At 33.1% G+C, this 13,413-nt stretch overlaps 1 protein-coding gene across 1 annotated transcript in view; it reads left to right on the top strand.

The window, feature by feature from the left end:
• The window catches only part of LOC120418404 (uncharacterized), a 326,864-nt gene that overhangs the window by 278,254 nt on the left and 35,197 nt on the right, over positions 1 to 13,413 (top strand). Inside the window, exon 18 of the mRNA XM_039580780.2 lies at positions 10,522 to 10,651. Within this exon, the coding sequence (XP_039436714.1) occupies positions 10,522 to 10,651 (130 nt within the window). The remainder of the gene's footprint in view (positions 1 to 10,521; positions 10,652 to 13,413) is intronic.

The raw sequence follows: 13,413 nt of genomic DNA, 5'->3' as shown, positions 1-13,413 counted from the left end.
GCAGTTTTTCTCATAGTTTTTCAATTTTTCTAGAACAAACATTTTACAACGTTAATTTTTGCCCTGTAGGTCGCCATAGCGGCACTTTTTGGTCTCAATTTTGTCATATTTGGATATATATATTCGGAATCCTCGGACAATTTCACGTAAGTTAGAAGTACTGGAGTAGTAATTTAGATTTAAAAAAAATTATACAAAATATGTTTGAAAAAAGAAATAGATCTTATTTATCCTATGATCAATACGTTAAATGCTGTATCAAGTAGGCGAAAACCTGTTTTACCCCTAATCCAACATATTGTTAAAAAATATTTTAATTCATTCTAAATGGCAATTTTTCCAATCAAATTTACAACTCCAATACTTCTAACTTACGTGAAATTGTCCGAGTATTTCGAATATGACAAAATTGAGACCAAAAAGTTCCGCTATGGCGGCCTATAGGGCAAAAACCAACGTTGTAAAATGTTTGTTCTAGAAAAATTGAAAAACTATGAGAAAAACTGCGATTGGCCAAAAAGTTAATACCGTAGGCTTATAGTGCATGAAGTTACCTATATTTTGACCTATGGGAGTATGGGTGTTGGAGGCTGTTGCAAAAAGATATTAAGGTTTTAAAAAAATCAATTTTTAACAGTAATTTGCAAAAGCTATGAGAAAAAGTCAAACCAATCCTGGATGTCTATGGCACATTTTGAAGTGCTTCAAAAAACCTTTCGAATGCACCTAAGAGAATTGGAATTGATGAAGTTTTACGGAAATGCGAGCAATTTTAAGATTTTTTATGTTTTTTCGACCACAAACTTCGAAGCCCGTTTTACCCCACTTCCCTTTGTCGTAGAGGGCTCATATTTGGCATGAGTTCATCTCATGTATAGACAAACAAACGCTGAAAGTTTCATCCATATTGGAGCACCTCGATACGACCTGTTACACATTGGTGAAAAACTCGCTCTTAAGTTACTGATGATTTTGAAAAAGTCCTTTTTGCATGATTTTTTTTTACCAGCTTCAGGCTCGGGTATCACTCAACTGGTTCACTAATCTTAGGAATTGTATTCCTTGGATGCTGCATTCAGAGGGACTTTTCATTTAACAAATGGCAAAACATAAAAAATATTTTTCGGTATTTTTGTGACTTTTAATTCGAGAAAATATAAATATAATCATAAAAAAGCATGAGAAAAATTAGGCCAAAACCAAATTTACTCAAAGTTACTTAAAATGGCCTTTAAAAATCAGGTTGCAATAAAAACATATTACTAATAAATATATAAATTTCAATGATAAAACCTTGTACAAAAAAGCTATGTATTTTCAATAAATTTAATAACGTTTATTTTTCAAAATAAATCAAATTTGTAACATCTGAGCTTTTATCTACATCATGTTATGAAATATTTATGGAACACAGGTAAGAGCAAACTTTTCATTTAATTCACATTTAATTTTTTTTAATAGAAGTTAAACTATAAACATTTCTTAAATACGTTGTTACTTGAAAATGTTGAAAAAACATGCCTGAAATGAAGATTTTTCCTTCTCTCCAAAACCTTTAAAAAACAACCAAACATTTAAGAATTGATTCTGAAAAGGTAAAGAAAGGTTATTTATTTATATCTATATATATAAAAAATTTCGACGGTTTTGTTCGAACGCGAATCAATTTAACACGGAACGTCGGATCGAGGTGCTCTTTGTTGCGTTGGGTTCGTATAAGTCCAAGGAAGGTTCTTACGCCAAAAAGTTACAACTTTGGCCACTCTGGAACCGATTCCGGAAAATCTGTGGATTGTATGGGAAAAGTTACGTAAACTCAAACTTAGATCACAGGAGGCTGAATTAGCAAACAAGCAAGAAACGTCAGGAAACCAAACAATGGCAGGACGAAGTTTGCCGGGTAAGGCTTGTTATTTATATTATTATAAACAATACTTCGTTTGATTTTTTTTTTTTCAGTTATTTTCCAAACTATTTTCGTAAAAAAACAAATATCATTAAATTTACAGTAGATAATTGAGAAATGTTGTCCAATTGACTAACAATTGGGAAATTCTCTCCAGGATTTTTTTAAAGTTTTTTTTTATTTATTTATTTATTATAATTTTTTGACTTGAATTTATTTAAAAAATCTTATTTTCGTTTAAAAATATGTCCAGAGATGGGGTAAAGCTATGTAATATTAATAAAAAATTACAAAAAAATGCGCATAATTTGGCACTTTTGACTAGCTCTAGTATTCGTTGTTCAAAGTCACAGAAAATTTCTCATCAATACAAGATAAGGTATCTTACAATGATTTAGTTATTGGCATTATAACTTCCACTGCAATGTTGAGGTTTTATTAATCATTATTATTATTTACAAGCCTTACCCGACAAACTCCGTTCTGCTTTTTCGTTTGTTGACGTTTTTAACTTTTTTGCTCATTCAGCCTACTGTGATCAAAATTTGATTTTACGTAACTTTTCCCATACAATCTGCAGATTTTCCGGAATCGGTTCCAGAGTGGCCAAAGTTGTAACTTTTTGGCGTAAGAACCTTCCTTGGACTTATTCGAACCCAACGCAACAAAGAGCACCTCGATCCGACTTTCCGTTATCAACTGGTGCGCGTTCGAACAAAACCGTCGAAATCTATATTTTTTATATATGTAGAAGATTAATATTTTAAAAGCTTTTATTTTTCTTACAAATTGTTCCTTAAATTTACGTAATTTGTTGTGTTGATTAAGACTGTTCAGAAAAAATAGACGCACAAGGAAATCCCAATTTCTGTAATACTAAAAAAATAATTTTCTAAAAACATAATTTGTCTTTTCGATCTAAGGTTAGTAATGCAGAAGTAATGATTTGAGAAATCATGAGTTTTTTTTAAATATCAACTTTACATTAGTTTGAGGAGGATAAGCACCCCAATAGAATATTTTTGTGAAGCCGAGATCTTTTTTTTTTTTTTTTGTTTGATAATTTGCTGATGGGATAGATCTTGAGATCTTGAGATTTTGACCGAGCCACGTAGCCCAGTGGTAACGCTTCCGCCTCCCAAGCAATAAATCGGGGTTTAAATCCCGGCTCGGACCAACACAAGTGGTGATCTTTTCCATTTTGGATTCGATTGCTTAGTAAAGGGAAGGTAGTGTATCGTCACAAACTGGACCTTATCACGACACCTTAGGAAGGCGACCTATGGAATGTTAACATCAACCTTAACATGTTAACATTAAATTGATTAATAAACTGTCACTGAATCCGCTTTGTAAATGCCGGCACCGATACTCTTCACGGGTGTTCCCCTCAGGAACAGGGAAAGATTTACTTACTTTTATAGATCTTGAGATTAAATAGTTTTTCTCAGTGTCACTTTGTTTTAAGTCCTCTTTTCAATTGACACTATGTGGATAAAAAGGGCTTGATTTTTAAATTTTGCAAATAAAACTTTTTAAAATTTTCAGTTCTTTTACTTAATTTTTTTTTAAATTTCATACTCACACCTAAATTTAAAAATAGGTCCAAAATCACATATTTTAGACATTTCAACCATCTACACGAGTTTAATATACAGCAATTCTCCACGAAAACAGCATAATTCGAAATATTCCTTGGCCGAAATAATTAGACCCGTATTTTTTTGTTTGGCCATTAGGGTGACCTTCGTCGTGTTAGAGTGGTCGCGCGTTGAAAAACCCCGTTATTTTCAAAAAATCATACCTCCGAATCCTTAAAATGAAACTTCATAATTTTTTACATTTGTTACTTGAAATTGTCCAAGGAATCCGATAGAAATATTTTCAGGCATAGACTCTTTGATACCGAGACCTTCAATAACACATTTCATGTTTTCATACAACCTTTTCAGATATTAGGTTAGATTTTAACTATTTTTCCTTAAAATACTTTCTAATCACCTTTCATTGGCATCCAAGACAGCTAAAGTCGGTTGAAATGGCGCGGAGTTATTTTTTTTTTTTTTTTTTTGAAAATGTGATTTTTGCGAAAATTTGCATCTGGTCACCCTTATGGCCAAACAAAAAATAAGGATCCAATTATGTTGGCCAAGGAACCCCAGAAAAATGTTGAGCCCGATCGGAGAACTTCTTTTTTTCTAAATCATGCTGTTTTCGTGGGGAATTGCTGGATAAATATGACATATTTTTTGTTGTTATTTTTTCTTAATATGGATTTTAGGGTTAAAGTTAAACAAAATTTCTTGGGCATTAGAAATATGTTCGCAAGGTTTCAGCCAAGTCGAAAAATATAAATATTCATCGTGTACCGAACCCCCGAATCCTCAGAGAATTGCTCCTTTGGTAATTTGGTAATGAGAAAATAAAGTTTTTATAAGTGTAAAAAAAAATGTGTCAGAAAAACATAAATTTGTATCACAAATTTATTATAAGTTCATATTTTGTTCAACTGACGATATCTTGATAACTAAGGTCCGATTTTCATTGTTAAAAAATATAGCCAAAATTTCAAATTCACAACATATTTTTTAGAAGGTAAAGTAATTTTTTCCCATGACCCATGAAGAGTTTCGGGGCCGCATTTACAAAGCGGATTCAGTGGCTATTTCTTAACTTAATGTTAACATGTCCAATCCAGAAGGGAAAAGAACACCAGTTGTAGTATAACCCACGGGCAGTCGCGTACGTGTACTTTGTACACACTTTGTAACGTCACTTGTAAGAAATGCCAAAACACGCGACTTCCCGAGGGATAAGCAGCTCCACCAAATTTGAGCACGGAAGGTAAATTTCTTATTGGAATATGTACTGGTTTGTTTGTACTTTTGATTGAACACATTTGAGTAGCTCAACTCCAGCACCCAACTGTACCGAAGTCACTTTTCCAATTCCGATCGCATCTTCCGCAAACTTTACCCACCGTCGTGAGTATTAAAGTGAGAAAATGGGTCGGGATTGGGTTTTCCCCCGCTCCTTGCCAGCATCGTCACGCCAGAATTGTGTGTCTCTCCTTCCCAAATGCAGCAGCGACTTTCACACGTTGTCGGGATGCAACTTGTGTTCCGGGTTCTGTTTGCTGCAAGCTGCAAAGCAGAGCGGAAGCTTTTCATCTTCAGGATTTAAAGTTTGTTTACCAGATGATTGAGTTTCTTGCGCAAAGCGAGCCAACTTTGTTGTAAGACTGAACTTGTACAGAAGTCGAGTTCGATGGAGTTTTCCGGAACTCCGCAATTCTATAGCCCGTGACGGGAAGAACTTTAAACGAGAGTTGCCAACAGCGATAGTGTCGTCGAAGGCAGAGTAGCAACAGTGACTTTTCAAGAGGAAATAAATTATAATTTCAGCCAAAAGCGAATCATTATCTGGTGCTCGCGGGGGCTAATCTTCAAGGAACATAAATTTCGCCCACCATGGCATTGATATTCAAACGATTAAGATTACCATAAATAACAATGTTTATTCAATTTACAAGCGAAACCCCCGCCGCGAAAGAAATAGTCCGCAAAACGAGGCCCGGAATGTTGAACTACTTGGAAATGCGTTGGAATTTTTTGCCTCCCCCACGGCCGGAGAGAGGACGGTGGTGTGCTTCGGTTAAGCTTTTTATCGTTTCAACAGTATAAATAGTACAGCAAACAAATGTGAAATCTGAAGAGAGCGAGGATGCGAGAATAAATATGAAAACGGAGGAAAAATCCGATCGCCATGGGAGCGAAACAACACGGACTTTTCCCACAGCCCCATCTCCTCTCCATAGGTCAGTGATGGCCATAAAGTTGGAAGCTCGAACTGTGGACAAATGGCCAATTAGGGCTAAAAAACACTTAAAGAACTACTTCAGAGAGGTATGTTTTAACTCATAAATTTAAATCAAATTCTTCCAAATTTGATTTCCCAAAAATGGACGAATCTCATTTCACTCCAATTCGCCCACCCCTTCAAGTAGCCCCAACGGTAAGGAATGGAATTACACTGCTAGACTCAACCCGTGGCCAGCCAAGCAAAGGAGTTGTTTCCTCCCTCGGGCGGGCGGGCGGTCGGAGAGCGTTGGTGCAGTAATCTGAGCATATTGATTTCCGCTCTGTGGAAAATATCTTCATCGTTATTCCCCCGTAACTCCCCAACCACCCACCCACAACAAAAAAAATATAATAAAAATCATGATCTGTAAGCGGACCACCGCCGCCGAGGAAAGACCTCAGCCCAGGAGGAGAAGCAAAAATAAAACATGGGTAAAACTATAAAGCAATCGGAGTCTTTCGAGCTCTTGTTTATGGGATGAAGTGCTCGAAAAGGAGGCGGCTAGTTTGTTGGCAGAGGGAAATTGAGATGTGCAACAGTTTGGGGCGGGCTGATTGCGATCACATTACGGAAATGTTTTCATTTTGTTTATGTAAACTTTGTACATTTCGATACAAAACATTTACTTTAAGAATTTGTTGCACTTGGTATTTGGCAATTACAAATTTTGTGAAAGTTTGTATGGTTTCGGTTTTCAAGATCGAGAAAGGGAGCAAAAAATTCAAAAATCAAGCATAAATAGCATAATTATGAAGCAAAAGTATCACTAAAAGCTTATTTCAGTTATATAACTGCCAATAATATGCAAAATATCTAAGGTGAGGGTTTTTCTGGAAAGTTTGAAATTATTAAAGTTTTAAATTATTATTGGAATTGTCTCAACAGCAGCATCCGATTGCTTGCCTTGAGAATAAAAATCTAACAGTTAACTTCATCTATGCCAATGGTCGTATCGCTTGTCGTATCACAACTACCAACTCCACGCGACACTTACGCATCCTTGTTGTTTAAATTCGATTAAATTTGATCACACGGTCAGTTTGATCGAGTTCCACAATAAGGTTGGGAAAAAGAGCCTGCGGTTTCGCTACCTTTTTCTAAGTAAGTTCAGCATCAACACTTCCCGTGCCCCTAATCCTTATTCCTCTCCCGGTGTATGGTGGAGATGGGAGCGGCCAGCAATGGATGGCTTTCATGGTGCTACATGTCCTGTACTGGTAGAATTGGTTTTAATTCCCTCTAATCAATTCCTAAGCAACCTGGGCTGGACAATTATCACACATACATGACGAAATCCAGTCTGCAACCCGCTAAGATCACCATCTCCATGCGAATGCGAAAGTTTGAAATTATTCCTATCTGCGGTCGATTTTTTTTATTTTCAAAAATCTTTTTTTTGGTTCAAATTGGAAAAAAATTTCGATTATTTTTAGAATTAATAAATTGTATGACACTTTTCAACAAAACCCTTAGAAAAAAGTGTCGAAAATATGTTTCACATTAAGAACTTGAGAGTCACGGTTGAATAAAATAATCTTTTGGCAATTCCGTTGTGACACTACTTACTTTTTCTGTCATTCTCAAATGACATTAATTTAATTAAAAAGTTGAAGCTTAAAAAATTAAATGAAAAATTATCTTTCTCGTAATTGTTTTAGAGTTTGACACTTATGTTTACGGAAAATAATATTCAAGTGGGGAAACAAACTTTCCACTTTAAGAACAAGCGAACTGTATTCAACTACACAGAAAAAAAATGATGGTAATATTCATCAGGAAATGGTGACAGATTTTGTGGCAAAAAAAAAGATCAATTTTATCACAGAAAATTTAAATTTTCATCAGTTTTTGATGAATATTCATCAGGTTCACATTTTTACACATTTTTTACGTAATATTACTCAAAAAAAGAGGTAATATTCAACCTACCAAATTTTCAAAATTTCAAAATTCAACTTTTTTTTTCTGTGTAGTTGCAAAACAAAAATTGTCTGCCTTAGTTGCATAATTTCGTTTTGAAGAAATTTATAAAATGCTGGAAAATATTATTATAAAGTAGATGATTTTTTTCAATTGGCAATATCTTAGATATGAATTCTGAGAGCAGATTTAGATGCAGCGTTCGAATTCCATGGAAACTTTCGAATTGTATAAGAGTGGTATCATATGCTTTTCCCTTGAAAATTAGTCATTTTAATGCATAAAAATGTCAAGTTTAAAGACAAATTCCCTTCTTTCAATGCAAACTGGTGCATAAAAATGAGCTTTTGTTTTTTTTAATAATATTTGAGTTTTAAAATCTTTTTACATAAAAAAGCTGTAACTTTTCAAAATCTATTTTCCAAAAATGAAAATGTTTGTTTTTCAGATGTCTATAAAAGTGCTCTTAACAGCATATTCCTAATTAAATTAATCCTGAATAGGTACTTAATATTAAATATAATTTTGAGAATTTAGACGATGTGAATTTTGTAAAGGATTTTTCGGCTACTTTTGCGTGCATTATAAAGTTATGCTTAGATGATAAAGATGATAAAGAACCGAAATGAGCCAGCGCTTATGGCTGAAAGGCTCGTTAATAAATACAACTACACAAAAAAATGTTGAATTTTGGAATGTTGAAAATTTGGTAGGTTGAATATTACCTCTTTTTTGAGTAATATTACGTAAAAAATGTGTAAAAATGTGAATCTGATGAATATTCATCAAAAACTGATGAAAACTCATCATATTCTGAGGTTAAATTAATCATTTTTTTGACACGAAATCTGTCACCATTTCCTGATGAATATAACCATCATTTTTTTTCTCTGTAACTAACTAACTCAGATGATAAAGAGTACAAATGAGCTTCATGTAGAGTGTCCAATTTCTCGGGGCTACAAAATTCCCGGGAAACGGGAAATTTCAAAAAAAAAAACCGGGAATTCCCGGGAAATTTGAAATTTAACGAAATTTTGTTCTGATCCTGGTATTGATTAATATTTTACACCAAATTGTTTAGAATCGCAACTATTATGGTCAAAATAAGTGTTAGGTTCAATTAATCCCTTGGCTGCTTGTAAAAAAACACACAACTTCAAGAAAATATATAAATTTTCTAAATATATAAGCTGTCTTAATTCGTTCAAAATATCAAAAAATAATGATCAGTATTTGTTTCAATAAGCAGTGGTATTTTTTTTAATCACAGTGTTTGGAAAGTGAGTAAAATGAATCCATCATGCTTCAAAAAGATAAAATTGCTTTTGAATACGTCTCTGTGACCAGTTTGAGAGAATATGATATAGAATAATATTGATAATTTAGTTGAAATGAAAAAAAAATCATGCAGTAAATATGTTTTTCGTGGCAAATCATTGAAATGAAAAATAATATAAATAATATGTTTTTCATGGCAAATATTTTATGCAGAACAAATCTTACTGGTTTGAGCTCAGGAATAAATAGATAAGCATTGAATTTACTTAAAAATCTGCTATTTACTTGAAGTACCATTTTTTAAATTATTAGCATATGAAATAAATCTTGACATGAAATTTTCAGATGAACTGATAAATTTAATAAGAACACTAAATTGAATTTAATAAAATAAAATTGAGCTCTTTTACTATCATTTTTTTTTTTTGTAAATTGAAAAAAAATTAACCAAAATGTTAAGAAAATGTATACTTCCGCTTGAATTTTGGGATTTCCCGGGAAATTTTGAATTGTGAAATATTTTTTTTCGGGAAATTCCCGGGATTTTTTTCCGGGTTGGGAAATTGGACGCTCTAGTTTCATGTTTTGCAATAAAATTCTGAGCTTCTTGCGTTTTATGAATTTAAATACGCCCCAAAACAAAACCACTAATTTTAATTCCGCAGTGTTATTACAAAACGGAAATTTACCTTCGTTTGGCTAGCTCAAATTCCATAAAAACAAGCATTTTAACTTCATATGCTCACTACAAACCTGCCACCACCGACACCAAACATACCATGTCTTGCTTCAAAACAGCAGACAGTCTGCGTGCAGGAAAACCAGAAAGCACATAAAGACATTGTTATTATAGTTTTGCACACTTGGCGGGGAAAAATTCCGGAAATTGTTTCGATTTGTTTTTCTGGGGTCTGCATTCCGTATGAATGGACCTTCTGTGAATGTTGTGGAACCTTAAAGTGTAGTAGTTTTGAAAGCTTTAAAAAGTTTGAGTTAAATTTTAACAAGTGTTTTTACATCATTTCAATGAAAAATAAAAGTTTTAATGCAAAAAAACTCGACCGGAACATTGATCATCTTTTCCAAAGTTACACTATGGAACTGTTTTGAACATTTGGACTTTTTTTTAGAGGTTTAGTTTCCAGATATTGCATTGGACTTTCTCTCCAAATCACCTGCGAGTACAGACTCGAAACAAACTCCACCAAAGCCAGTATCACCAAATTGAAGAATAAAAATGAAATTTCATCCACGTAACCACCACAACTTCACCCTCCGCAAATACCGCTTCCGGTGGTGTAAAAGTTTTTGCGTACCGTTTGACCAGCAGTACCCTTTCCGGTGTGTCTTGTTTATTCATGGCACGAGTTTGTTGTCTGTGAGAAAAAAACCGTGAAAGAAAACAGGAAATTTAGTCCCGCCCAATAAACACTCCAATTTTAGTGCCACCTTATCGAGCGCCAAAATTTAAACTATTAGCAAATTTCCTCCCCTCACCAGTTTCAGCGTTTTTACTAAAGTTTACTTTTTGTAACATTTCTTTTTCATTACAGGATAGGGCTGCTGTACCGGACGGCCATGCTGTTCGTGTCCAACGTGCTGTGCCATACGTTCTACTTGGTGTACTTGAACACCGAGGACCTGCTCGCCGGGTACGTCTTCAGCGCTGCCAGTATTATTATGGTAAGTAAATTACGACCCCCGCCCCGGTCTGGCCCCCTCCCGGCTTCATGATATCCTGTGTTATTTATGACACGTCCTTGAGACTGTTAACTTGTTCAAAATGGGGGGGGGGGTCCGCCCTAAAGGGAAACTTGCGAAGAAACTTTTTTTTGTATTTTGGGGTGCAACTGGGCGATGCATTTCCTGCAGGGGAAATTGCAAATTAATCCTTTTCAGTCGGAGGAAAAAACTTGAAAGTGAATTATAGGTGTTGGCGAACCAACAAAATGCCACGAAACGAGTAATCTATAACAGCTTTCAGTTAAATTACTAGCTCAGTTTCAAGGACTAACGTAATGCCATTGAAATTAAAGTTTCTCAGAAAAGACAAACAGTATTGTATATACATATTTGATATTTTGTTAAATCGTCAGCGTTTAAACATTTGATCAAGATTCCAGAAATCTTTCTTTTATTATATACTACTTAGAACATTACATCAAACATTAAACATTAAACATTAAACATTAAACATTAAACATTAAACATTAAACATTAAACATTAAACATTAAACATTAAACATTAAACATTAAACATTAAACATTAAACATTAAACATTAAACATTAAACATTAAACATTAAACATTAAACATTAAACATTAAACATTAAACATTAAACATTAAACATTAAACATTAAACATTAAACATTAAACATTAAACATTAAACATTAAACATTAAACATTAAACATTAAACATTAAACATTAAACATTAAACATTAAACATTAAACATTAAACATTAAACATTAAACATTAAACATTAAACATTAAACATTAAACATTAAACATTAAACATTAAACATTAAACATTAAACATTAAACATTAAACATTAAACATTAAACATTAAACATTAAACATTAAACATTAAACATTAAACATTAAACATTAAACATTAAACATTAAACATTAAACATTAAACATTAAACATTAAACATTAAACATTAAACATTAAACATTAAACATTAAACATTAAACATTAAACATTAAACATTAAACATTAAACATTAAACATTAAACATTAAACATTAAACATTAAACATTAAACATTAAACATTATACATTAAACATTAAACATTAAACATTAAACATTAAACATTAAACATTAAACATTAAACATTAAACATTAAACATTAAACATTAAACATTAAACATTAAACATTAAACATTAAACATTAAACATTAAACATTAAACATTAAACATTAAACATTAAACATTAAACATTAAACATTAAACATTAAACATTAAACATTAAACATTAAACATTAAACATTAAACATTAAACATTAAACATTAAACATTAAACATTAAACATTAAACATTAAACATTAAACATTAAACATTAAACATTAAACATTAAACATTAAACATTAAACATTAAACATTAAACATTAAACATTAAACATTAAACATTAAACATTAAACATTAAACATTATACATTAAACATTAAACATTAAACATTAAACATTAAACATTAAACATTAAACATTAAACATTAAACATTAAACATTTAACATTAAACATTAAGGGTAAAAACACGAAATAGGAAAAAGTTGCCCCTACCCCTCTTCGATTTGCTTAAAACTTTGTCCTAAGGGGTAACTTTTGTCCCTGATCTCGAAGCTCCATTTTTCGATATCTTGTGGCGGAGGGGCGGTACGACCCCTCCCATTTTTGAACATTCCAAAAACGGCCTGTTTTTCAATCCTTTGCAGCCTGAAATGGTTTGGAAATTTGGAGTCAAAGGGACTCGTGCCGTCACGAGATATCGAAAAATGGACCTGAGCAATTCTCTGAAATTTCGGTCATTCGATTTTTTTGTATTTTTTAATCCGACTGAAACTTTTTTGGTGCCTTCGGTATGCCCAAAGAAGCCATTTTGCATCATTAGTTCGTTCATATAATTTTCCATACAAATTTGGCAGCTGTCCATACAAAAATGATATGTGAAAATTCTAAAATCTGTATCTTTTGAAGGGATCTTTTGATCGATTTGGTGTCTTCGGCAAAGTTGTAGGTATGGATATGGACTACACTGAAAAAAATGATACACGGTAAATAAAATTGGTGATTTTTAATTTAACTTTTTGTCACTAAAACTTGATTTGCAAAAAAAAACACTATTTTTATTTTCTGATATGTTTTAGAGGACATTAAATGCCAACTTTTCAGAAATTTCCAGCATGGCCAAAAATCTTTGACCGAGTTATGATTTTTTGAATCATCGTGATTAGGACAAAGTTTCACGCAAATGCTGTATAACTTGGCGGGAAATAACCCCGATATGAATACATTCAAAGTAATTCTACCGCTTGAGTCTAAGATGAGTACTGGGTCCAAAAAAGGGACGTTTGCTCTTCCAGCCAAAACTCGATAAGAATGACAACGATTTGCAACATCATCATCCAACATCCCGCTTATCATGTTGCCTTGGCTTCGCGCTAAAGACGTTTAACAGAAAATTAATTTATTTTCAGATTCAATCTTCGAGATTTTAATTAGCACTGTGATTACGTAGAAAACGGCTAAACTGGTTCCAAAAACAAATAATCCTTCATTCGCATCGCAGTACACTTCAGCAGTACGAGAATCTCTCAGCTGCCTTGAAATTCGCCGAACCAAGCTTTTCCCGAAGCTTCACAAGTGCACCCAATTTGGCCCGGACCAAATCACCGCTCAGTGACTCCCAACTGCTCGGAGGCTATTTTCGGCACAACGTTCT

Source organism: Culex pipiens, chromosome 2 (assembly GCF_016801865.2).
Source record: "Culex pipiens pallens isolate TS chromosome 2, TS_CPP_V2, whole genome shotgun sequence".
Lineage (NCBI taxonomy): Eukaryota > Metazoa > Arthropoda > Insecta > Diptera > Culicidae > Culex > Culex pipiens.
Note: the sequence above shows the minus strand (reverse complement) of the source record. Positions and strands in the feature narration are given on the sequence as shown.